Source organism: Micropterus salmoides, unplaced genomic scaffold, assembly GCF_014851395.1.
Source record: "Micropterus salmoides isolate LMB-PRFRI ecotype aquatic unplaced genomic scaffold, ASM1485139v1 Ms_hic_scaffold_5, whole genome shotgun sequence".
NCBI lineage: Eukaryota > Metazoa > Chordata > Actinopteri > Centrarchiformes > Centrarchidae > Micropterus > Micropterus salmoides.
In genome coordinates, this window is record NW_024044237.1 from 25,562,558 (window position 1) to 25,589,482 (window position 26,925).

Below are 26,925 nucleotides of genomic sequence, written 5' to 3' on the forward strand. Positions count from 1 at the left end.
TTTCAAAACATGAGATGAAATAGGGGGATTCTGTGAACCCAAACTGCAAGTATATCAGTTTAATAACTGCGAGAACACTTGAAAATCATAACAATATGCCAAAACCAGACACACTGCTGTACATCACCAAAGAAGAACATTGGTCAAACACTGAAAATAAACAACCGGCAGTTTATACCGTTTGATGAAAGCTGTCCTAATTGGTGTGTAATATAGCAGTGTTTGAAAAGGTTATGTAGTCACTTTTTATTTAATTTTTAGGCATGTTAACTGTGTGGCTCTAGGGATAATAATGTTGGTCTGTCCACTTTGGTCCAGACTGAAATAATCAACAACTATTGGATGATTTGCTTAAATTTGGTACAATCATACTTTCCCCCAAGGGTAAACTGTGACACCTTAACTTTTCATACAACATCATCATCAAGTCAAATTTGTAATTTGTCCAATCTTCCAATTCCATCAGGTTCAGCTGTATTTTGTGTTTAATGTTAATTCAAAAATGCTTAACTAAGATGGTGAACATGGTAAATAACACACCTGCTAAAGCATTTAGCTCAAAGCACCACTTTGATTCTATGTATTATACAGCCTCACAGAGTCACTAGCATTGCTGTACACTCAAATTAGGTAAACATTTATTCTGTTGTGTTGCTTCTGTCTCCACAGAAGACTTAACTGAGAACGTCCACTTCAACAGCACCAAACAAAGCATTTGTCATAAAAGAAAAGGTTGAATGATACTGATGTGTAAACATAATGATCTGGGAACTTTTATTTGCAGCACATCTGGTCCTGTTCAGAATTCACGTGCATGTTTCCATAACAGGAAATACTGAATCATTCATAACTGTCTAATCTCAAGCAAACTCCTTATTGGTGCTGGCGACACTCGATAAGTCAAACCATTCACTTCCCTCTCTGGCATAAAAACTCAGGAGCCCCCTAATAGCAATGTTCACATACACAATGAGAAATAAAAGGGTATTAAGCTCACAAACACATAATACAGCAGCTACAGGTAAGAGTTACTGCTAGTCTGATTATTTCCTTTCAAGTCCAAGAAACTGGCAATGCTGATAAAGACCAAGGACTTTTCTATAACCAGCTGCTGTAGCTTTAGCAATTACAGATAAACTGGTGTGAGACAGTTTGACGAAGGGCAACAGTTTTAATGGAGACAACGATTATTATGTCAGGGTTTATTTTATATACTCTGCTTTGCCACATCTCATCTAGATTGTGCCAGTGGATACATAAGAGTAAGAATCAGGGCATTTGCCAAAAATGTCCGAGCAAAATGTAGCTCTATTGTCTCTCTGTATCTCCACTATTCCAGTATTGATCAGGAAATAATGGTCTTCTTTCAGTCACTGGAGGAAAGAGGTAGCCCCAAATACTCCAGCAGCTTTCCAATCACTGAGTTCAGAGCACACACAAATTTCACTGGTTTTCTCCAACCATATCCTCTTACAATATTTCAAATAAGAGCTTCTGTTGATAATATAAATCTTCACAGGTACTGACATACTTCATCTCTTTGTGTCATACATATCTGCATTATATTTTCTTAATAACTCTTGAAAATGGATACAGTTGGATAGCTGAGAGCTGGGTTAATCCACAAAAGCGGTATTCAGACTTCATTTCAGCTTGATTTGATCGCAACAACAATGTACAAATGCACAGACTGGCCGTCGGCCTGCACAAGTCTCCCACACTCTGAGAAAGAACACCGGCAGGTGGACCACATAGACACAAAAATAGAAAAACAGAATTGCTGTACATATTTAGAGGGAGGAGTAACGCCACACAGTCCATTTTCCTCTGAACTGCGCTGGTCCTCCCATCTGCTTGGTATTTGGAGGGTCCTCAGCACAAACCCCTGCAGTCTTTAGTATCCATTGATGAGCAGATGAAGGAACATCAACAGAGGGCCAAAGGCAGCTTGAAGCATTGGGCTGGGAGGTGAAGCTGAGTTTGGGAGGCTGTTGGATGGCAGGGTGGACTGGCCCACAAGTAGATCATTTCTCAGGGCCTGGGAAGAGACAGAGAGATTTGTTTATGGCCACTCCTTTTTTGGGACAGTCCAATGCTGATGATCTGCTAATATTATAGTGTGTTACAAACTGAGTTTCAGGTCATCATCAATACTTATCATGTAAAAACAGGCTAGTGAGTGCTCTGTCTCAGGGTTGATTCTGATTTTAATAGCTAGCCTCAAAAACATCATGATCAGCTTTCACGCTGCCTTATTTCACGGGGGTATTGCGCCAATCTTCCGGCTCGCTGCACTTAATGAAAGGTATGGAGCAGATTTTATCCCCCTCTGGGTAGGGAAAGTTGGTGACAGACAGAGACAGAAAGACGGAAAGATACGTATATGATCCGCCAATGTGGCGGGTAGCCTTAAGACATTTGGCAGCCATACGGAAAATCCACCCGCATTTGGCAAGTGGCTAGTGTTAATTTGCATCCCTGATTTAAACAAATGCACATCAATAAATATTTGCTGCTGGAAGGTGCAACTTTTTCAGCCATCTGTAAACAGAGAGAGTGAGAGAGAGACACACATAATCTGCCATAATTTCAATGTAGCATATTCGCATCTACTTTATCCCTTTGCCAGCACTCTTTAATTCTGACCAAAGCTACGAGAAACCATTTCTCATCATCGATATAATTCATGTAGTCTACGTTACAGTGAGCTGCTGATGAATGCATCTAATACAACATGACTCTCTAAAACGAGGACCTGCAACTTTTCGAGATTCATTTAACTAACATTATAACTACAACCAGAGCCGTTACGGCTCTGACTACAGCGTTTCACATCTACAACATCACAAAAAGAGGAGCTACAGGAAGCCGTTTTAGATTCTCACGTTTATTTACATGTCTGCTCTGGTTTAATAATTTCAGACATACCGACTAACTGCAGACAGGCGGCTCGCTGATATATTTAGAATACACCAGACACTATAGTTTAATAGCTCATTACAACATTAGCACTCCGCCACTGATAAACACGGCATTAGCTTTGTGGCTAATTTAGCAACAGGCAGCGTTAGCTGCTGCAACGTTACGTGATTGTAGAGAATATTTAGAAGTGATAAACTAGGGACAAATGTAGACCGTTCGCTACAACTGCCACATTGTTTGAAATAAATGTACAGTTACATCTGTCAGCAGCGTAGCTTTCAACACCCAGCTACCGTAACATTAAACTGCTGTGAGCTGGTAGGAAGCCGGGAGATGGCAGTGAAAAAAGGGAGGGTTAGCAAGTCATGAATGTTTTCAGGAGAGAAGTGACTGGGTCTGTTTTTATTATAATTATTTAAGTCATGTAATTAACGTGACAAAAGACCGACTCACTGCTCACACAGCCCTCTGCATGTTACTACCATGCTGCCTGTAAGCTCCCTAAATTCCGGTCAGCTGATTGTTTTCTTCTGTGGTTTTTAGGGTGACGCAGTGTAGTTAACAGGGGAGCTGCAGCTGGTCGCCCTCTGGTGGGCAAACTATGCAACACCCATGACATGAGTGAAGGATCTGACTCTCTGTTTCTTTTTTAATAATCATATATCTGCTGTTATAAACAGCCGATGCCGATTAAATGCAATTAGCTCATATTGGTCAGTTGGGCTCTAATAGTAGCTTTAATATTTAGATAGCTCACTGTTGGATGTATGACTTTGTGAAGCTGCTGAACACTGGCCATGACAAGAAAATTGCACACCTGTGTTGGTATTATTGTATCCAGAATGTTCCTCATAGTTTCAATAGTTTCTGGTGGAGAAACAGTGTTGATATTTTCCCTGCTGCTGGGTGTACTGGACTGGCTGAGAGTCGGCTGCTGGTCTGATTCACTTCCAAACGTCATAAGAGCATTTCCTGAAACACAAAAAACACTGTTATCAGACTTTAGATGCATCATCTTGATATGTTTTTATCGAGCCACTCCACCTGTCAATCATAGCAGATGCCTCTGATTCTGAATCGTAAATTTTGCATGAGCGCTTTTGCTGGGCCAGAGCTAGTTTTGGATCTGGTCAGCAGAGGCGAGAGAGAGAAAAAAATAAAACAGAAAATACTCAGTATTCTCTTCAAGTATCCAAACTGCACCTGCCTCTCTACATCGACCTCATTAACTCATAGACCATTTGCACTGGCCAAACAACTCTGAGACCTCTCTCTGTACTTTTTCTAGGCAGGGGGCCCGAGGACAGACTGGCCAAAGATTCACCTCGCCGCACACACCAAGCAATGATACTCATTGTGTGTACAGGTTCAATGATCAGAGCAGAGGTCATAAGAGAAATGGAAAATGGTATTAGTGTGAGAATTATAACAACTGAACACAGCAAAAGAATAGAAGCCACAATAAATTAAAGGACACCCATGTAGGACTTCTGGATTAAGGCTGATGTAGCACCCTATTATGGAATTATATTTTATATGTGCTCACCTTTAATCCACATTATTGTGCATTATTTATGTAATTTTATGATTTACTACTTCTACCGTTCCCAAATTGCCAAGCTTACCTTCTTAAATTTGTCTTTTAGTAGTGTTAAACTTTCTGACATCTTTAGTCTTATTGTAGCAGGTGCCCCCCACCAGTTAGGTGTAAGAACATTTTATTAGTGGCTGTAACATATTACTGGGTACATATTACACACATTTTAGTGCACTCATTGTGGGGGGCATGCACTTTCCTTGGCTTCTGGTGTGGGGTGGATGGGGGCAAGTTTGACAACCACTGTACAGTTACAGTAGCCTACATGTCACACAAGCTATACTCATTTTAGTTAGTAGCTCAATCTGTGTTACACGATATTAACAGGCCACTACAGACCCGAGGTATGAAGGAATGTTTGTCAAAATACCCACACAGTTTAAGGATTAAAAGAAAGATATAAGTGTCCAAAATAATCAGCAGGTCTCTGAAGGAAGTTTTTGTGAGTGAGCTCTCTAACTTATTCCATCAATTGTAAAAAAAAAAAAAAAAAAAGAAAAGAAAAGAAAAAAAGAAAGAAAAAGAACAAAAAAATGTTTTCAGCACATCAGGTGTTTGGAGGAGATTTATGCAATTACCTAAAAATCACAGAGCCAGCTTACTTATAACTCACTAAGAAGTGACTATCTGAACATCCAGAAAGAATTACCAAGGAAACAGCATGAAGGGGGTGGTTAATAATGAGAGAAGATGAAGAGAGCAAGTAAATGGGAGAGAGAGAGAAAGAAGCAGAGAGACACACTGAGACAGAGAGAGGGAGCATACTGTTAATTCTACAAAAGGCCCAGGATCTCTGATTTCAACACATCATGCTCTGCTGCTGTTTAAGCATGCTGGGAAACATCTGTCTCACTGCATTTTTCTTCCATCATGGAACTTATTTACTTAGATAAGTCTTTTTTAATGTCCCCTGTTACAGGTTATCAGTGTAAATTATTCGGATTAGGGAACACTGTCTCTCCATTTCATCTCTATTTCAATGAAAGCTGAAATTATACGAAACAAACACCTGAGATATTTCAGGAACCGTTCTACAGTGATAGGGTTTTCTTTATATACCTATTTATACTCTAGAGCTGTGCTATGTTCACACTGAGATTAGAAGTGTCCATATGTTTACTTTTATATCTCAGGTGATATAAATGTGATGATTCTCATGAACCATAACGCGAAAAAGCTACTTCAAGTTTCATTTTTTCAGCCTGAGCAACGTCTATAAATGGTCACTGCTCCTCATTAAGAAATAGTCACATAACCATCTGTGAAAGCACAACTTTATACACTTTGGTGTTTGTTCAGATTGAACATCAGACATAATGTGTTAATTAGTGAGCTTCAGAAGTACTAGTAAGCAGATTCTGGACAGGGGAGCTGTTTTGAAGCTGAAACTGGAAAATAACAGTTATGAGAAACCTGTCAAATAATGATGCAGTTTGTGCTAAATAGAATCTAGAGTACATTTACAGTACATTTTGAAATATTTGGTTTCTCTGTAAATGTTGTTTTAAATTGACAGAATCCTGACCAGAAATAGACCTAAATGTAATGTGTAAAAAACATACATAAAGATGCCCAAATAAAACCCCCAACAACATTTCCGCGCTTTCCCTTAAACTGCATGACTCCAGTTAAACATGACGCCAAAATAGCAGTCAAATTAATTTTTTTTACCCCCCCAGTACCTCTGTACAAACACAAACCCTACCCCAAAAACCTGAGTCAGTACATTGTGGATTCAGTGATACTCACGAAGACAGATGTTGTCGGTGAAGTATCCCAGGAAGTTATCACACTCTTCTCTCCGGCTCCCACTGGCTGAGCAGGAGCACCACGGAGCCACGCTGGACGTGGAGTTGTCGACATAGTTGGGAGTTATTATACTTCCTGCAGAGAGACCGCACCAGGCCTCAATCAGTATTAAATATTAATTCTCCTTTGAGTTGTTACGCTGTATTCATAGTGCTTTATTATCTGAAACATTAATGGGAAATGCACTTCTAATACACTGACTTGATGCACAGGGCTGATTATGTTCTAGTATTGTTGGTTAGAATGGCTGTGCACTGACTCATGTGAAATAATAGTCACTGAGAAATACTCCAATTTTCTCTTTTTTGGGTCACGAAAGTCACTGGCATCAAGCTTTTTTTTTCTGTGGCTGTTTCTTTTTTTTCTTTTTTCAACATAGTGGAGGTGGGATTTCAAGTGCTTTAATAAATACAAGACAGGAATGAAAAGTATGTGTTTGTGCTGAGGGGCACCATTTGAGGTTCTTGAAATGCATTAGGTTAGCCTCTCCAGTGTGTGGAACAGAAGTGGTTGCTCTTTTTATTTTCTTTTTTTTCGGACACAACTTTCCCTGGGTAAAAAGCTTCTGTTTTTCTGCAATGAGAAATCTTTATGCGTTTTATGTGTTGTTGTGTCTTCAACCATGCTGAACTTTTTCTCTTGTTTAGAATGAGAAGTTTGATTCCGTTGTCTTGCTCACTCTTAACCTGTTCTGTATTTTTAAATTTACACTGTACCTTACTTTCACTCCCTTCTGCTGCTTTGTCACTGCACAATTTTCTCTTTCCTTCTGTAACACAGCATATGGCACATTTTCTCTTTCAAAAACTGTCTCTCTCTGCCTCCACCTGTTCATTTTATTTTTCCCTCTCCTTTATTTGTTTTATCTGTGCGTGTTATTTCTCAGGTGTGCACCTACCTATGAGCCCTGTGTAGGCAACGAGACAAGCTCCATAGTTCCCTTGCTTGCAGCCACTGACAGACATTTCGGAGGGTTCGCAGTCGTACTGAAACTGTGCCAGGCGAGACCTACAGAAGCAACAAGCACTGGTTAGGAAAATCATGATAGCTCCCTGTATTGTTTAATATAAAAAGTTTGCTGGTTCTTTTTATACATTCGTTCTACTATAACTTGGTAATTTAATTAAGAGTTTGCCACTCTGACATGAAGAAATATTGTTAGCCGTGGTGAAGACTGAAAGCATTGGACTGTAATGTGAAAGTGATAGAAAGAGTAATATATTTCATCCCCCAGACCTGGGATCATTAGTAAAGCCCTCTGAGTGTAATGGGGCTGTGAAAAATAATGGCCATGACCAGAGATAGCAATGAGCGATAACTCTGATCCATCTGGCTCTTTATCTGTGCTAAATATTTAATGTGTTATTCCAACAGGCTCTCTGGGGTGTTCTAACCAGGGGTGGTAGAAAGCTTTAGGGTAAATCAGCGGGCCATTTTGTTGATTGAATGGCTGTTTATTTGGTTTCAAAGAGCCATAATACTAAACAGCACTGGCCCAAATATGTATGGTGAGTATATTTAAAATCTGTATCCAAGGGATACTTGAACATACTGGGAATGATGGAACATACCTTGAGTAAAGAGGTTGATCATTACGTAAAACAAAACTGGGGATTTGGATCATATTATAGCAATATGTTATTGTATCCAGACTATGGCTGTGAGAATAACTTTAATATCTGTTATATCTGACACTGAAATAAATGGGAGTTAATTAAAAGCTTCCATTTAGCTCTGTTCTAACCTGCACACATAGTCTGCATTGCAGATCCTCATCTGTGTAATGCAGTTGGGTTTCTCCACGCTTTCATAAGAGCAACTGGGTACAATAGTCTGCCTTCGACGCTCTGCGCACGCCGTGTCCGTACAGGGGCAGAAGAGCAGTTCGTGTGTGTAATCGACAGGAACACGGTCAAAGAACCTGCGCAGAGCCTTGTTGCATTTAGGCCGGTTGCACAGGCCCGACTTGGCAGTGGGTTTGATACAAGCTGAGACATATTCTGTGCGGAGCTTCTGGCACAAGTCGTCCACATTGCAAGCCTTGGCTGCATCCAGGCAGCGATTCACAGTTGTCATGCCAACATCAGAGTCTGTGGATGGAAGTAAGGTCAGAGACAAGTGTAGACATCAGTGGGAAAATAATAGCAATAGAGCGAAAACAATTTTGTGTTTATATGAATAAGAGCATATGTGACCTGTGGTATACATTCTGTTTATTTATTCAACATGCTGAGATGTAATTTCGTCTTGTTAAGAGGTTCAAAAGTTGAGATAGGTAGTTTGGAAATAAAGTTCAGCTTCAATGTGGACGTGTATGTAAATAAACAATGGAGGCTCATTTCCTGAGGACCAAAATATTAAAATGAATATAAGGAGAGAAGTCTGGTCTCTTTTTTTATGTTATGATAAGAGAAGAAATTCTCTCTAATAAGGACATAAGTGTAACAAATTGGGCTTCTTTGCATATTTTGGATGTCTAAGGTCTATGCCTTTCCATCCTAATAATTAAAATTATCATCATAGCTGGAATATTGTACTGCCAGACTCTTAACTTCAACACTTCATTTTTTCAAAAGCATACTGTGCATTTTGGTATTCAGTAGAGTGACGTACTGGATGTTGCCAATAGCACTTTGTTGTCCTCTTATCTGTAAGATGTGCATCACGTGAAGTAGCATTCTGTTACCGTGCAACACAGAATTGAAATAACCTCCCAGTTGATATAAAATAAGTGCAGACTCTGACCACATTTAAGTCTAAGCTAAAACATTTCTATATACTGCCTACTCCACCAAGTATAGGCTTAATCTTTCTTAGCTTTGCTTTTAAACAACTATAATTTTTATTGTTTTTAAAAAGTTCTTAATTTCTTTAAATTGTGTGTTTAAATGTGTGTGGGCCAGGCTGTCAGGTTGCTGTGTTGTTTTATTTAATTTAATTATTTTATATTTTATAAAAAAATGTTTTTATCTCTTGTAAAGTGTGCCTGTACTTTTGCACTTTTTGAAACCTGTTTTTCCTCTGCAATCAACATATACTTTTTGTTTGTTTTTAAACCCTGTAAAGCACATTAAATTACATTGTGCAATACAAATAAAGTTGCCTTTCCACTATGTACTTATGGCTATTCCTTCATTATTTATTTCAAAGAGGACTATAAGCGGTCCATCACATGTATTATGTGAAATAGTGCAGATGCACAAACAGTCACAATTTGGACATCAGATTATCTTTAGAATCAGAAGTGAAGAGAAGTGTAACTGGAGACTCGCTAGTGTTGTGTGACCTGCAAACCATCAAGACATCCTATCCTATCCTCTATTGTATCAATGCATAAAGCAGAATTTATGAATGGTCATGTTTGGTGTGAGAGTGAACCCTGGTCCTCGGTGTGGCAACATCTGAATGAACCTTTGGATACATGTTGCCTGGGAAAAGAGCAACCAGCTAATCTATTTGAGCCGTTTGCTTCATGGATGAGTCGTCAGTTTTCTGCAATGTGTTTATAGTTTTGTAACACTGACCAGTGTTCTGGTCATACTTTTAGATGGATGAATAGCCTACATGTGCCTTTGACTGACTGGGTTGAATTGAATGCGAGTCACTTTTTCATTTCTAAATGTTTTATATAACCATGAACAAATAATTATCATAACATTAGCCTTATGTTTTTGTTGCCTTACCCTAATTTTAACCTAAACTAATGTTTTACTTTCTAAAACATATGCTTTAGTAAACCTTTCACATGATGTAAAAACAAAATTTTAGTTTTGTATTTAAAAGTTGGTTTATTATTTTTATATCCACAAGATGTAATCTGCTTTTCAGAGTTTGGGCTTGTTTTAATCAATAAAATGAGAATGTATTGTTATATGAGCCTGAGGCTATACGAAACTATGCCTGCATTAGTATTCATTGGCAGTCATGGATTATGTTATTTCAACTGAGTCTGGCAAATGAATAAGGTTGCCATCCAACATCTTGAAGAATAATATATCATTTTGGATGCTGGAATTGTGTTCAGATGAATGGTGATACTTGTGTAACTGTCTGAAGAACATGAGCCTTGGGCATGCTTCCAGGGAAAATTCAGTCTAGTTGTGTATTAGTGCTAGAACAAAACATCTTCAAAGGGTAAAATGGTATAAAATTAGGTTAAAGTTAATGAAGGTCAGTGAACTTGCCAGCTGTAATAGAGGCCAAGCGCACATAGTCGTAGTCCCTGTGCACTGTCTCATAAGGAAAACTCTCCACCAGGTTGAGTCCTAAAACACACAGGAAGAAACATTGGCTTGAATTTTGTAACATCACAATTTGTTTAAACTGAACATAAATAATAATAATTTTCTTTTAGCCACTGAGGCTCCAATGGACTAAATTAGGGCTGGGCGATATGGCCAAAAAGTCATATCCCGGTACTGTTAGGCAGAATTCCGGTATAAAATATATATCGGTACTTTCTGCTAAGCGAGGTGGGGAGGCTGGGGGCGGTTTTAGCGGTCAGGTTTTTACTACTTTTAGTAACTTAGCTTGTTTCTTATTTCACTGTTTTAATTATAGCCTACTTCATTCTACATCTTACTTATCACTCACTTATTGAATTTGCCTCCTTCAGTTCTCTTCCCACTCACAGACGCTGCAAACATGTCAGCCTACCCTACTTCTTATGCCGTTTTTCCGTTTTTTACCAGCTCAACTCGCCTCGACTCGACTCGGTTTGGACGTCCTCCGTTTTCCATAGTGATGTGCGATACCACTTAATTCCTATCCAATCCAATACCAAGTAATACCCAGGTTGGTATTGCCGATACCGATACCAATACCAATACTTTTTACATATTTTATTTCTAGTTTAATGTGACCTCCCCCTTCCTGTTTCTGTATTTATGAGATAAATAAGGAGTAGCCTGTAGCCTTACCAATTCAAAATAATAGCTGCATAATGACAAGACATCAAACTAGCCTACTGTCATATTCTTTAATTATGATAAAAATATCCTGCTCAGACCTGCTGCTTCATAACATCATCCTATTATTGTGACAGACTTAATCTCAGATGTTTAGCGAAGTTTGCAGTGTTGCCAAAGTATTTCACTGTCTTTGCACACACATCACACAGAGCAACATTATTACCTTCACAGCTAAAATACAGCCAGATGTGACTGTTTTTATAGTCAGCCAGAGTCAGTTTTCGATCGTGGGAAATGTAAAGGGCTGCAATGGCTCACGTCAAAGAAGCTCCGTCACAGAGCCGTAGCGCAGGCATGACTTTGACAGGCGGAAGGGAAAGTAGTTCCTATCAACTGAGTATAATTAGACCATCCTGGTGACAGTAAGATACTTATAATAAAACACACACTCACTCCAAATGACGATGCTACTACTACCTTACTTAATCTTTTTTATAAGCATCTTGAGGGGGAAAAAAACAATGCAAGGCTTTTATTTGTTGATTTTTCATCAGCATTTAATATAATCCATACTCACCTCTTAATAAGGAAACTTGTGTCCACCTTTAACCTTGATCCAGGTATAGTAAAATGGGTACCGGATTTTTGAACATTTAAGCCCCAGTCAGTCAGCGTTCATCCACAGGCTCACCCCAGGGGTGTGTCCTGTCCCCATTATTGTATCTCCTATATACAAATGACTGCAGGAGTCACCACAAAAACAGGTTTCTTCTGAAGTTTGCGGACGACACAGTTCTATTCAGTCTGCTCCAAGATGGAGAGGTCGACCATGGGCCAGTTCTGAACGACTTTGTTGATTGGTGTGACCACCACTTCTTGAAGTTAAATGTCCTTAAAACTAAAATCATGGTCATAGACTTCAGGAAAACTCCCCACTCAAACTCTCCAACAATAATCAAGGGCTCACCCATTGAGACAGTAGAGTGTTCCTAGGAACAGTTATTGACAAAAACTTGAACTTTGACCTTAACACTTCTGCTGTCTACAAGAAGGGTCTTCAGAGGCTTCATTTCCTGCGCAGACTGAATACTTTTAATGTGGACAAAACTTTGATGACTATTTTATAAATCCTTTATTGAATCAATTTAAACTTTTTGTTGCATAGCTTGGTATGGGAATCTTAAGGTGGTAAAGCAAAAATAAACTGTCTAACATTGTTAAGGTAGCAAGCAAAATTATTGGAACTAAACAACTTTCCTTGGCAGACATCTATAAAAGACAAGTTATACATAAGGCTCAGACTATCACAGCCAGCTCTGACCACCCTCTCTTGGAGGAATTTGTTCTTCTCCCCTCTGGGCAAAGATACAGATTGCCCAAAATAAAAACTAACCGATACAAATTTTCCTTTGCACCCATGGCAATTAATGCCCTAAGTTTGCACTGAGCTTGAGCTGCTGCACAGAACGATAGATTGCTGAGGCTACCATTTCAACTTATTGAGTACTTTTAGACGAACAAAAGAGGTTGTATATAACGGCTGTTCTTATCTTTGTTTATGCCTCATGTATGTTTGTTTTAATCCTATTGCAAATAAAATTTCCCCTGGTGGGACAATAAAGATTGAACTTGAACTTAGACGGCTGTGTGCAGACGCCGAGGGAGGGGGGTGGCTGCCCAGTGAGGAAGAGAGAGAGGAGCAAACGCTGGCAGGACTTTACAGAAATTAACTCAACATCAAACTATATCAGTATAAACGGTATTGTCATCTTTTTTGAAATTATATCAGTATACATTATATACCGATATACCACCCAGCCCTAGAGGGAAATCATAATTTATGCACAGATAAAAGTTTGCCTTATTATTAATTTGTCATCTGTATTATTTTTGACAAAATGTGGTTCTTCAGCTTCCGTATATAAATAAAACAAAGTTCTGACTTGTAAAAATTCAGTTATAGACAGCTCTTATCCAATAAGCACTGACCATGTATGATGGACTGATGAAGGCTCCAGTAAATGCTCAGGCAGTTTTTCTCCTTCTTCATGCCCCGTTTACATTGGCAGCCATGTAAGGGGCTGGACAGTAGGGCTGACACCGCGTTGGCACACTGGCTCCTGGCACCAGGACCCAGTTTCATACTGCCATTGCCTGCCACACACTGACGCAAAGTCCGCAGACGTGGGCTGCAAGCCTCATCACTCGAGCATGAGTCTCCAGCCACCAAGCAGTCTCTGCTGGCCAGTATAACCTCTAACAGAGCTGTGTGAGAGGAAATCAGAGCACAACAGAGAGCAGAAAGATAAGGGGATTTGAGATGGCAGTTGAGGTGTAAGGTTATGAGATTAGATGGAAATGAGGAATAAAGGAGAAGCAAGCTGAAGTCAGACATAAATGTCAGTAATAAAAAAGGAAGAGAGCAGGAAAGAACATTTTAAGGGGGGAAATGTGAACAATTATGAGGGAATGTTTAGTATAAAGTGAAACCAACTTATTGTTTAATTCTGTGTGAATGGACAGGTCAGACTCGCTCATTACGGCATACCAACCAGTGACATTTTAATGGATGTAGGTGATGCATTGCATCGCTACGTTGCTTCAAAACTTGAGAGGCATCATGCATTTGAAGTTTGGTGAAACACTTAGTAGGCATCAAAGATATTTTGTGGGATGGACTGTTTTCAGTCAACTATTTTTAGGGTGAGGGACAAGCAAGACTTGCTTAGCTGTGAGCCAATGGCAAGAATGCAGGTGGACAAACTGGGAAGCAATCACCAACAAGGTCAACATGTGGAAGTCATATCTACAAAATTTCCATCAGACGGTGTCTACATTGAAACATCGGGATGGACGATGGCATCGGTGGGGGGGGGTTAGCGGTCGTCTTATGTGCATGTGTTACCTCAGTTAAAAACTTGGTTGCCTATGACGTTACAAGTTGCAGTGAAATTTTACAAGCACGGAGCAGGTAAACACACCAGTGAACACAGGGTGCAGATGTTGGTTTCGGTTGTTTGATAGGCTGCGTCATTAACAAGCCCACAAGCGGCTCACCTGCTGCCGTGATAATGGATCGTCAGTGGAAAAATACGGAAAAGGCGAGTTCTGAGTCTTTTAGGTGACTTTATAAAACCCACTGCTGATGGAGAAAGTGGAGTAGACGGGCGGGGGGGAGACAGAGAGAGGTGGGTCAAGCCAGTGAAAATTCCGAGGAAGGTGCGAAGCATATTTAAAATTTATTATAAGAATGTTCGTGCTGATTAAAGCCAGCTTTCACATAGAGGTATTATGTGAAAAATTATTATTTTTTGCCGGGGGGCAGGGTTTTACAATCACAATGCCTGCTCAACCATCGACCATCTGTGAGCCATCGCTGATGGACGATGGCACCATCTATCAGCCCAACCTTAGTCTCTAGTATGGCTTGGAAGTGAACTGCCGTCTCTGTGATGCCCAGAAACACAGCTTGCAGCACACTATCGGGCTGCAAGTAAGGTTTGACCCAGGGCCGGTATGGATGGCACCATGACTGGGTCCTGTGAAAACTGGCAGGTTTTAGAGGCTTGCAGAATTGATGTGAATAGGTCCAATGGTGGACACCCTTCCATCAGCCAAGGAGCTAGAGCACAGAATACAACCAGAAGGAATGGTCTGTCCTGTATTTAAGTGGAACATGAGTGAGTCGACCTTGTCTAACAGCTGACATTCCCATTTGAGATCACTGAAAAATTCCCTATGGCCAGATATTATCCTGTGGTCCACCTCTGCCATGACGGTGAACATGGCTGAACTCACTGTCCTGTGGGAGGAAGGCATGTAGGCAGCCTTCGAGAGGAAGAAGGACCCGCTCTATCCCCTGAGCCAGAGCCGCCCTAGCTAGCGGGTGGTAAAGTAGAAAGAAGACAAGCCCTTAAAACCCATGTGTATATTCATTCTGATCAAAACAATTTTATGATTGAAGGAGACAAGTGATTCTTTTTTTTGTTTTGGTTTTGGTTTTTGTCAAGTTAATAGTTTTTATTGAAGTGCATAAACACCTTAGTTGCATGGTTCCTTAAACCTAGTCCCATACTTTTAACTACCTCTTAATGTGGGGGTCTCACCACTGCCATTGTCTTGCTGGCAGGGGGGCGCTGGCCTGGGTTGTCTGCAAGGGTCTTGCTGGCTGGCAAGGGTGTGCTGGGTTCTTGCCAGTCGCTGGCGTGTCAGTGGGGCTCAGGGTTACGCTGGCCATCAGGTTGGCCTTTAGGTTATTGGCTGCGTAGAGGATAAGCAGTTCTGAATGGTCTGCTTTCAGGGGATTTTTTTACAAGGCTCAGGGGGCCAGCAGAGGCTTCAACTTCCAATTCATTGGTTTCCAGTTGCTCCGAAAGACAGACATTTGATTAAATATTTAGCATTAAGAAGTGGAGTTGATAGTTGATGGGCCTCAACAAAAATGGTCACTGAGGAGCCTGTCTGTAAGTCTGTAGACAAAGGCCGAGCTAAAGACAAAGATGGGCCTGCATGTCACTGAGGAGCCTGGCCATGCGGCTTGTCTACACAAAGGGGGTCAGAGAACAATGGAAAGCCCAGACAGCCCCTATTCAGTTAATTCACCTACCTGTGAACTAATTTTAAAAACAAACCAAAGATTTGTATTGGCTGAAGCTTTCAGGGGGCAGAGTAATCCCAGGAAGTACAGCCATTTTGTGAATGGAGGTATAAAACCGAACACCTCAAACCCCTCTGTGCTATTCCCAGTTCTTCAACGGACTGTAAGGAGGTAAACCAAACCCTGTCTTTCCACACTGCACAAGCGGTGATAGGAGACACAACTTTCTCAACGCTGAACTTTCTTTGTTCATGAATGCAGACTCCACTCGCTGGACGAGCTACTCTGTTGTCTTCTTTTTTTCTACCTCTATTATTTTTTCTTTGTGTTTTGGATCCCTAAGGAAACTGTTATAGACAAGATAATGTTTCATGCCTACAGAAGAAGACGGATAAACTCCGTTTCTACCTTCTCATCCTAAGTCGACTTCACTGATTCCTGTTGCTGCCGCCGAAGAATCAGCTGTGCCGTTGAAACTACCGGCATCGTCAGAAATGAGCCGAGAGAAAACACCACTGGATTTCCCAAAATGACGCCTCACAGCAAGAAGGTTGTGGGTTCAAACCCCGGTTGCCCCGCCCAAAAACTATTGTATAAAGCATAGATAGATTGTTTTTTCCATTTCTCTTCTTTTTGTATAAGCATGTCATGTAAGCATTTTACATAACCTCTATTAAGTTGTTAATAACTTTGCTTGAATTCATTACAATGGATAACATGTTTTGTGACTATCCAGTATCTTACAATTGGGCCTGCAGGCTGCAGCCTTTGCTGCTTTATTGTGAAGAGAACAGCCTCAAGGCTGATTTGCTTGGGATATTCATGTGAGTTAAGGAGTATAAGTTAAGAAATACTGTATTTTTAATGCATTCTGAATACTTATGTATTATATGCGGTTACTGTGTGAAAGATCTTATCTTTAGTGGCAGGCATATACAGAACAGGTCAAGGTGAAATCAACTTTAGTTGAAGTTCTGTTTGTATCTTCAGTCGAGTCTAGTTGCCCTTAATTTAACCCTCCTTGGATTATACAGATGCTAAACCATGCTACTTCAGTTTAGCGAGCCTTAGTAATAATAGGTGTGTGTTACTACAAGCCAATATTGTATAATAAGATTTGATATTTTAGCAGAAAACAGAGGATATACATTGCCAGATACATTAATTAATAATATTTCCTATTTATGTTACTAGAAAACATAGTCCAGCTCGCATTACTTTTCCATCAGAACGTATTGGCATTTACGATGTAGTTGTGTATAAACTTAATTTCTAGAAGACAATGTTGCATTTAGGATCCTACACGTTGTAACTTCAAAAACAAACTCTCCCGCAACCAGATGGGCACTAGCAGGCCTTTACAGTACACCCAGTAACATCCAGCAGTAGGAGCTCTTACATAGCAGTATAACATTTTCATTGTTTCTGTCATAGAGTTCGTAAGCCACATCAAATACAGATGCTTGCTGGAGGTAATTGTGTAATTCTGTTGACCTCCCTGCAATTTTGCTTAAATTATACTTTAACTGAAAAAAGTACAATGGCTTTAAGAAAAACAGATGTTCTGCTTGTAGTACTATTCTCCATAATTACTGTGTTGTATGACATGTTTACATGATGTTTTACACCTTACGTTTGTGTCCAAGAATCATCTCTATAGCATCTGAAGTATGTTTTTTTTGTTGTTATATTTGTCTTCTCAGGTTATTCTAAAAACATGACCCACAATACGCCAAGAGGATCCCATTATCCAAACACTGTAAATTCATACCACCTCTGTTTTCTCTTGTATTGTTTCTTACCCCATCTGCTTAAATCAAAAAATTTCAATTTCACGCTGCTTTCATCTGCTTACACTTTAGGTATTTCTGTCTCAGCCATTGTTTTGTTCTTCAAAACACACACACACTCACACTCAAGAAGAAAGAAAGAAAGTAATACCAACATATTTTCCATTTTTTGCCTTCAAAGCTGGATCTTTACTCAAACCCCACAGCTGAATTGACTCTCACTCGCACCAGGAGTTATCCAAGCTCTCATCCTCTATTCAGCACATGTTAGCTAAGTGCATCCAATACAGACATGTGGATGCTAGGAGAAAAAAAAAAGTTACCACCCACGCCAACGTCCTGGAAGGCCAGATGGTCAGTTGCAAATTCAAGGCAGAGTTCCCAGGCCCTTCCTGCTATGTGTGTCAGTTTGTGCTGCCTGGGCAGAAGCTGGAATAGACACCATACATCATGAATGCAAATGAGCCGCTTGATTTGACATTTCCAATAAGCCTGTCTCAGTGTACCAGTGGGTTTAGCCAATTAACCATGTCAGTAATCAATGTGTTCTGAAGCTCAGTTAAGTCCTCAGTTTGCCTGCCACATAAATCACAGACAGATTAGCTGATCAGTTACCCCTGCACACGGACTTAATGGTCCACTTCAGGAGAGATAAAATGGAAAATGAAACTTAATGAAGTCAGCTGGAATGTTACCCTTCTATATAACTACAAAGCAGTTGGTGTTGGGGGAATGGTAATGTATTGGTACACTTAAGAAAAATTGAGAAAACAGAACGCTGTGGATTTCAGCTCAGCATTCAACACAATCTCCCTAATGAAACTGACAGTGTTGGGAAAGCTACTTGGAAAATGTAGTGAGCTAAGCTACTAGCTACACTACATTAAATGAAGCTTCCCTACACAGAAGCTACCCCCCACTGAAATGTAGCAAGCTAAGCTACAGCCATGTGGCAAAAGTAGCTTAGATGTAACTAAGCGGACACAATTTCTAACCGCATGCCTTATGCTAAGTCCAGCATGCATCACATTAAGTCAGCGCTGCACAGCGCTGCATGAAGTCCACCGCAGCTATTGACATCACCTTTGACATTGATATGGTGAACCTGTTAGCGCACAGTCGCTTATTAACACATCCAGCAGTTACAGAGATACTTCATCAGTCATTTGCAGTCATGCTTCTGGCTCGTGGTAAATTAAGTCAGATATTCACTCTGTTTCTTTAAAAAAAATTTTGGTGTCTACCAACTCCTGAAGATTTAGGCTGCCATTGGTTCATCTCTGAAAGCCACACCTTTCTGACATTGTCACATTGTTTTAGGATTTAAATCTCCTATATGGTTATTATAAAACTATTCTTCAGCTTCTCTGAAAGTATTCAGTTGTATATTGTAGATTTGCTGGTAGCAGGCCTGGTCATGTTCAATAGTTAATGTTATAGGTTAGTCGTGAGTTTTCCTTCAAAGTACTTGTAACTTCATACAGGTCAAGCTGTTCAAGCAATATAAGCTGTAATGGTGTATGTGTAAACTTTTGAAATATTACCTTGCGCCAGAGGAGGGAGTTTTTTGAGAGGAGATGGACATTCATCAAAAGACATTAAAACGAGAAGGGTTAGAAGTGGCACACAAGTGAATATTAAATTTGGTATTTTTCTTAAGCAAAGCACTTTCATCAATTTGTAAAAGCAATGTTGGCAACTTCCAAGTGACAACTTATAGGAGCTTAACATTTTATTGGAATAAGAGAATATAAATTCTTCTACCAATGTATGAATCATCTTTGTGAAGATGTAGCCTGTAGATCTGCTGTTATACATTGTTGCTATGTGATACTCTGCATAGGACAACATTATTTGCTTTTATGGCACAAAATCAGCAATTTCAGACATCAAAGCAGAGTAGATTGAATTTGGCAAAATGAGACAGCAAAATATCCATCTTCATTCAAAATAAAGCAGTGTCAGCTCCACTCATACTTCAGGTTAGACATCAAACAAATAGCACATTAAGACCAGGAAAAGCACAGTCATTTAGCTTCAAAGTTTTGAAAAGAGAAGCATTCAATCAGAATACACTGGGTAGCTTCTGCATATGTGGTACACATCAGGGCTCTACAGTATTGCACTCGCATATGCCCCTTAAAAATAGATATGTTCAAACCAGAAAAATGACCATTTTCAACTTTTACTGAGAGAACATGCAGCCTGTATAAATTATTTGCTCAGAGCTTCAGACCAAACCAGCTGTCACATTAGCAAACAGTTTATTCAGAAATTCAATTCAATAACACTACTGTACTAGATAAACTATCAAAAGCAGGTAGTAAGAAAAGGTAACAGAGGATGCTCAGGTGATGAAGGGACAACCAATATTAAACAACTCATAGCAGTAGTAGTATGACATCTTTGAATGTGATTGATTGTAGAAGTAAACTAATAGTGATCACCTCACGACATGTATGAATTAAATGCTCTGCTTGGTCGAATGAGATAGATCGTCTATGAGTGATACACAAGTCAAGTGGGAAGCTTTAATAGGTTGAGTATATTATGTCCGGAATCGACCTCCTACCATATTACTTGGATCAATTAATTCAAATCAGCTGGAAAATTTTGTTCTTCCAAAATGTTTGTATGAAGTGAACTGTGGTTCACAACAGTAGGACAGAGCTGAACTACAATCAAACTAATACAAGCAAGTTCAAAATGTCTGCTGCGAGAAGTTTCATAGATCATAGATCATACATGTAGAACATAGGTCTAAATCAAATTATTTAATGTGACAGGAAGAGTAAAATGGTAATGGACTGCACTTGTATAGTGCCTCAAGTCTTCCCAGCCTATCCTCACCATAAAAATGGCCATATAGGTTGATCATTATATAGCTTATTGCGATGTATATTTAAGTTTTTCAGATGACAGCAGAGGCTGGGACAAGTCCGAGAGACAAAGTCCATGTAAGAGGTTTGTGGGATGGATGGATAGAGTCAAGTAAACTCAGGACTTTAACTCTGGAGACTGAGGTTCTAAACCCTTATGAAAGAAAGTCAAAGGTGACATGTTTAAAATTAAATAATATTTTGTAAAATACTTTTATTTTAAGCCAAACCACTACTTTCTAAACATAACAAAGTGGTTTTGTTGCTCTTAACTTAACCAAACTATGAATGTTTCACAACATTTACCACCTGTTATACGTCATGTGACTTGTATAACGTACTTAAGGTATTCCTGTCGCTGGACTAGTATGGGAAACGTCTTAAATGTTTTTTGGGACACTTGACAATTGACCTATTTTGTCGTTTAGGTATGAGGACGTGTTGGTCTTCCGACCACTCAAAGCACTTTACATGTCACATTCATCAATTCAGTATCTGTCCCAAGGACACTTTGACATGCAGAGTGGAAGAGCCAGGGATCGGACCACCAACCTCATGAGTAGACAACCTGCCCCATAACACTTTTGTTGTTTGCCAATATATGCATACAGGTCCAGTGCCACATTAAAATTATAAGCCATAAGATCTGCATAAAAGCTGTATCAGAGCTGTATTAAGTTACTGCAAAGTCAAACTAAATATTTTCTACAGCTGCTGCCTGTAAAACCATTCAACTGGCGAAACACGGGGTGGCTTCTACTGGGGCACAATGTAATTGACACCACGGTTAGTGTCCAAAAATCCGTCTTCAAAAAATGACAGTGGCCTTTACAGTATTTTTGTCAGCAGATCAGTTTAAATAGTGCATGAAGTAACAGAACAAGAAGGTGGCTGCACAATTACAACTCCTCAGTAAGGTAATGAACTGTTCATGTTCCCTGCTGTTGTGTTGTAAAGTTTTCACACAGGGTGCAGCATGAAATCAAATCACAGTTCTAGTTATTATTGACTGACTTCTATATTAAAACAGTGTGGCTGTACTGTAAACAGATAGACTCGTTGCTTTTCCGTTATATTTTTGATAAAGTAGCTGACCAGGGAGTGTTTACTGTAGTATTGAACTGCGCTTTATGTTTCCACCAATAACCTAATCAACCAGAACTGAAATCTTAAAGATTAGGCTACAATTTTAATTCAAAGCTTAGATGTAATACAGAGAACACCAAGGAATCACTTTCGCACATATAACCAAGTATCTCATTTTATTGAGACTGACAGAGAGGTCTGTAGGTCCTCTAAGAGATGTCTTGAAGATAGCATCATGTCCCGAATAGAAACCATTTAGTTTCCTGATAACCATCTCCCCTCTTCCACCAACACCACCACCCCTGTCTTTAATCAATGCTTAGACTCAGGAGAGCTTCAGCCGGAAAGGACATGGTCCTCCGCTTGTCGGAAGCCAAACCTAAACTCACCTTGCTTTCCCAATCTCCAAACATGGACACAAACACTGCATACGGACATGTAAGTCAGTAACAAATATACATAATCTCTACTCTAAGTCCACTGTAATGAACTCATAATAAATAAACTGCCTCTTAATTATGCTACACATGCCTACGTCTCTACCTCAAGGCGCTTACAAATGGACTTGGATTAATCACTTTCCATTACAAGAGGCAGCAGCATGATGTTGTCATGTTCTCACCATAGGCATGTGCATTTCACTTTTTTCTGTGTTTATTTTTTTCTCACATTACTTTGCACCTATATTTTTGAATTTCACATTCCCACTGTGCAGTTTGAAAAAAGACAAACAAACAGATTGATCTGTAATGCAAGGGCTGCTGTGTGAAGGGAGCGAATTGTAAACAAAAGATTATATCTAAATGCACCAAAGATGGTGGTTGTTTGGTGGTTGTTATTCATGACTCGAAACGCTGCTTCAAGTGAACACCAGTGTCAGTTTGATCCGAGGGCTAGATGCTGTAAGACTGACTGGCACAGTTGCAAAGGTCTAGTAGCATTAAAGTTTGTTTGTTTTCTTGCAGTAAGAGCTAGGAACAGCTAGAGTCTGTGTGTGTGCGTGTTCTCATTGTGATATCCTTTTGAGAACCAGTTTGAGTTTTAGCCCTTGAATGAGAACACGTGTGCACAGGCAGCTTGGAGGTTAAGGGGTTTGAGATTTAAAGGCGAGTTAAGTAATTTATGACATTAATCCAAAAAAATAAAAACTCTGACAGGACCCAGGCAGTAGTGTTCAGTTTAAGTCACATGAGATCATATCACTGCCAAGATGAAGTGTTGTCATAGCCACAGGGTAACAATGAATATTTAGAAGAAAAATGCAATAGACATTTAGTGAAGATCATTTCTCTCGACAGAAGCTCTGTTTGATTTTGTCCTTGCTGTGCACAGTCTGCTGTTCAAGAACAGGGCTAAAGCCTTAAATACTTAATGCAATTGTGACTGGGTAGGGGAGGAGCTTACAGGTCTGATTATGGGGTTCAATGTGAACTCATACTAATGTTTAGCAGGTATAACGTTTACTACATCATCAGTTTAGTGTGCTAGCGTGGTAATAGTTGCTAATTAGCACAAAACACAGCTGAGGCTGATTGGAATGGCAGTTTTGCAGGACTTCAATTATAAACCAAAGTCTTAGACAAATTAAAATACTGACCAGATGATGGCAATAGATAAAAAAATTGGGGCATCAGCAAAGTTATTACAATTCATCCTGAAAGGTAAGTGAGTCCATCCACTATGTGTTGCAACATTTGGTAAATTTGAATATCTGTCGAGATAAGTGGAAATGAAAAAAAAATAAAGTGAGATTGAATCTAATATGCAACAAAATAATTTTACATTGTTTCACCTGTAACATGTACATAATGCACATTTATAAGTTGCTTTTGTGTGCTCAATTTTAGTGACTTTATTTAGTCACATATTGGTGTCCTTTTTTATTTGTGAAGCTTATAAAGTTAATAAAGTAATTTCAGCATTCAGTGAGTGCTATAAACTAAATCATTATCACCAACTCATTATCACTGCTTATTTGATGTTTTGATGATGATCACTGATTTACAGGTTACGTGTGATGAATTGATGACACTGTGTGCTGTGAATAGCCAAATCTGCACGTAATTGTCAGATTATCAATCAGTAGGAGGTTCTTGCCAATGTGAAACTGTGGTTCATCTTTTCCGTTCTTTTCATTGAATGATCTGAAGACTGGTGGAGGACATGTATGTATTTACATACAAAGAGACAATTTTATGATAATTGATATTCGTGAAAACACATTTTATTAATGTGATAGAAAGAATATGCATATTCCTTCCTTGTGCAGTTGTAGTCTTAATTTATGTGGCTTCTGGTTGGCTAAACACTACTTACAAGGAAACATTACTTGCCAAAACCAATCATGAGGAAAAAACACAATTTATATTTTCATTGATAGATACCTGAAAAACATTTAAGCTAACCTGAAAAAGAGGCACTCCATTGCTTGCCTCTCTTTGTTATTGTTACTGAAGTGAAATGGAAGCAACATACTCCACCAATGTGTGTATGTTCTGTAAAAGCCTTAACCATTCCTCCTCAGGTGATTTCTAAAAGCTTTCTGAACTACCTGAGGCTTATATAGTCTTAAAGCCCTGGGCCAAGTGCCAAAATTCAAATCAGCACAACACCACTCACTTGCTGACACACACACACATAGGAGCAAACTATAAATCCACTACCTGTTTTCTTCTTTTTGAGCCATAAGAGTGACACAGGACAAGGACTCTGTTGGAATAGGCTCACTGGTGGAACACAATTTGCTAACAGAAACCACAGACTGTATATGAAGATATGAAGACAACATGACAGCTGCCCAAAATGGAAGCCAAAACATCTCAATCGTCCCCTGGCCCCTGTTGGCTGGCTGCAGTATAGGTCACAAATACCAGCCCCCTTTATGTCTGCGGATGGGACATGGGTCAAGTCAGTGACTCCAAATGATGGCTCCAAATGAGGTCACCAGTGCAAGACGGCAGCGCTCGTCTCTGGGATATTTTGGTTTAGTTTTTGTGCAGTGGGAGGAAGTGGAGCCATGTCATCCATCTTTATATACAGTCTATGACTGGGGCAGTGATCAGATACTGACAGGGAGCAGATCTCAACAGTAACAATACAAAAATCTCTCTCCAACTGAGGAAAACACATGCACACACAATAGGACAAAGCAGTTACATTGATAACAAGGTGCAACAGTTAAGACTATCCATTTAAGAATACATCCCTACAGCCAAATCCCTTCTACTTCTTACTCTAAGTTGGCATACAACATAGATACTGTACTGTTTTAATACAGCCAATCTCACAATTTTGTTGTCCTCATTTACACAATTTACATATTTTATGAACTGCTCTTTTCAGTGCTTCTGCACAGAGACTATGGCATGGTCAAGTAACGCACTGGGTGAAGGCATGTCGCTTCATTTTTTAACTCTAAAGGTAGGTGTAGGATATTTAACAGAAAAGTCTGATTAAGGAGGTGGTTGGTGTGGACGGTTGGTGGGCCAAAAACGGACTTTCAGTAAGGAGGCCGGTGTTTGTTCCCTATGTGAAACAAAAAGTCAACATTTAATGTTGGCCGGACTACAAACAAGCTGTTTTTAGGCAGTTCAGAGCAGTATTTTCTGTGGGAGATGGGAACTCCCTGTGGGCTGGACTTTGGGCTTTTTCACTTTACAAACCTATTACATGCACACAAAAGATATGTAACTCAATAAAGGAGAAGGAAAAAGCCACAAAGCATAGTACCACCTCTTTAAGTAAAAAAATGCATTGTCCAATTTACCTGACTCATTGTGTTGTGGGTCTGAGGAGACATCATGCAGTTCATCAACATACAAACAATATTCTGTATTTGCAAGAGAAATGGCAGTGGATATCAAATAGAAATATGGTTTAATTGTGTTTTGTTGAAATATGTGATTATTGGAGATATTGCTTAAAATTCAATTATGAAAGGTTTTCTTGAGATATGCAGAATAGTTTCCATCAAGTTTAATTTCATTTATTTTCCCATTTGTGAGTAAGAAATAAATACAGAAATTAGGAATGAAGTTCTATGTGTGTGTGTGTGTGTGTGTGTGTGCGTGCTAATTTGTATGTCACTGTGAAGGCTTGTCAAGTTCAGTCTCAATGTCACACAACAAAGACTGATTTATCTTCATTGAAAATGGTGACATGAGTGCATCAACTATTGCTATGTAATAGTTGCAATTAACTTATCAGCATATCATCCTTTGCTTACGGGGGGGGGGCATAACACATCATGTTTTTCTCTCAGTGTGAAAGTGCTGGCTGAGCAGCACTCGCACCAAATATATCTCACTTATATAAGATCAGAAAGGGACCAACCTTGTTAACATTTCTATTAATCATCTATGATTAGAATATTACTGTCATCTTCTAGAATATCTGTTTTAGAAGCATTCGCTGAGCCCCGCCCCTTCTTAGTGAGGTGGCTCAAAATGCAATTTATTACAGTGGATGATTTAAACATTTTTTTAATAATTTATCGTTTATTTTAAACAGAGCTGGACATAAGCGGATTTCTTATTTGTAATCACTGTTTTTGCCAACTAAAATGACTAGCGTCGCTGACAGATTTTACCTGGTATAATCAAGCTAATATTCGATCAGTTAATTCTTTATAAAACAAAATTCTTTTAAAAGTATTGAATATGCACTTGATGGCTTAATACATTAAATCGTCCTTAAAGACTGAGGCTAATGTTGCATGTCCCAGGCAAAAGTCAGCATCCTGACTAGTTGATTGATACATGTGGATGATGTGGAAAAAAAGGAACAGCATTATTTTTTTACCAGTGTGGAGCTGCAGTAGTTCTGGTAAGTATGATAAGAAAGGTAAGATCACAATGTTTTGTTCTAACATATCCCAGGTTGGAACTAACAGCACAAGTTGACATTTTCTTGAAGAGAAATTAATTGGTGTATAGGCTAGCTTTACAAGATTTTTACAATATTAGGCCCCATCCACACTACTCCATTTTAGTTTACAAACGGAGTATTAAAACGAATACGATTTCCGTCCACACCAGCGTTTTAGCTGATTTCCGTCTACATTAAAATGAAAACGCACATCTATTGGCAGTTCAGGTACACTGGGCATGCGCGTGCTGGTGTAAACATGAAGCAGATGGCCTCATCCTGGTTACAGAAGATTTGGCGAAAGAAAAAATAAAAAGTTTTTTTTTGCATGCACCATTAAGGAGCTGGGATTGTTACTGAATTAACACAGGAGTGTGGCGGTGGAAAACAGACTTGGAGTCATTGCAAAGTAAATACAGCGACATGCACAGTACAAGTGTAGGCAGATAAGTGTTATTTGCACGGTACA

General features: G+C 39.4%; 1 protein-coding gene across 1 annotated transcript in view; it reads right to left on the minus strand.

Annotated features, from left to right (window-relative positions):
* Positions 1-757: 757 nt before the first annotated feature.
* gfra4b (GDNF family receptor alpha 4b) overlaps positions 758-26,925 on the minus strand; it is a 44,717-nt gene continuing 18,549 nt past the window's right edge. The window contains exons 2-8 of the mRNA XM_038698932.1: positions 13,228-13,503; positions 10,513-10,593; positions 8,073-8,418; positions 7,227-7,336; positions 6,269-6,403; positions 3,740-3,894; positions 758-2,038 (exon numbers count right to left, since the gene is read on the minus strand). Of these exons, the coding sequence (XP_038554860.1) occupies positions 1,895-2,038; positions 3,740-3,894; positions 6,269-6,403; positions 7,227-7,336; positions 8,073-8,418; positions 10,513-10,593; positions 13,228-13,503 (1,247 nt within the window). The 3' untranslated portion in view covers positions 758-1,894. The remainder of the gene's footprint in view (positions 2,039-3,739; positions 3,895-6,268; positions 6,404-7,226; positions 7,337-8,072; positions 8,419-10,512; positions 10,594-13,227; positions 13,504-26,925) is intronic.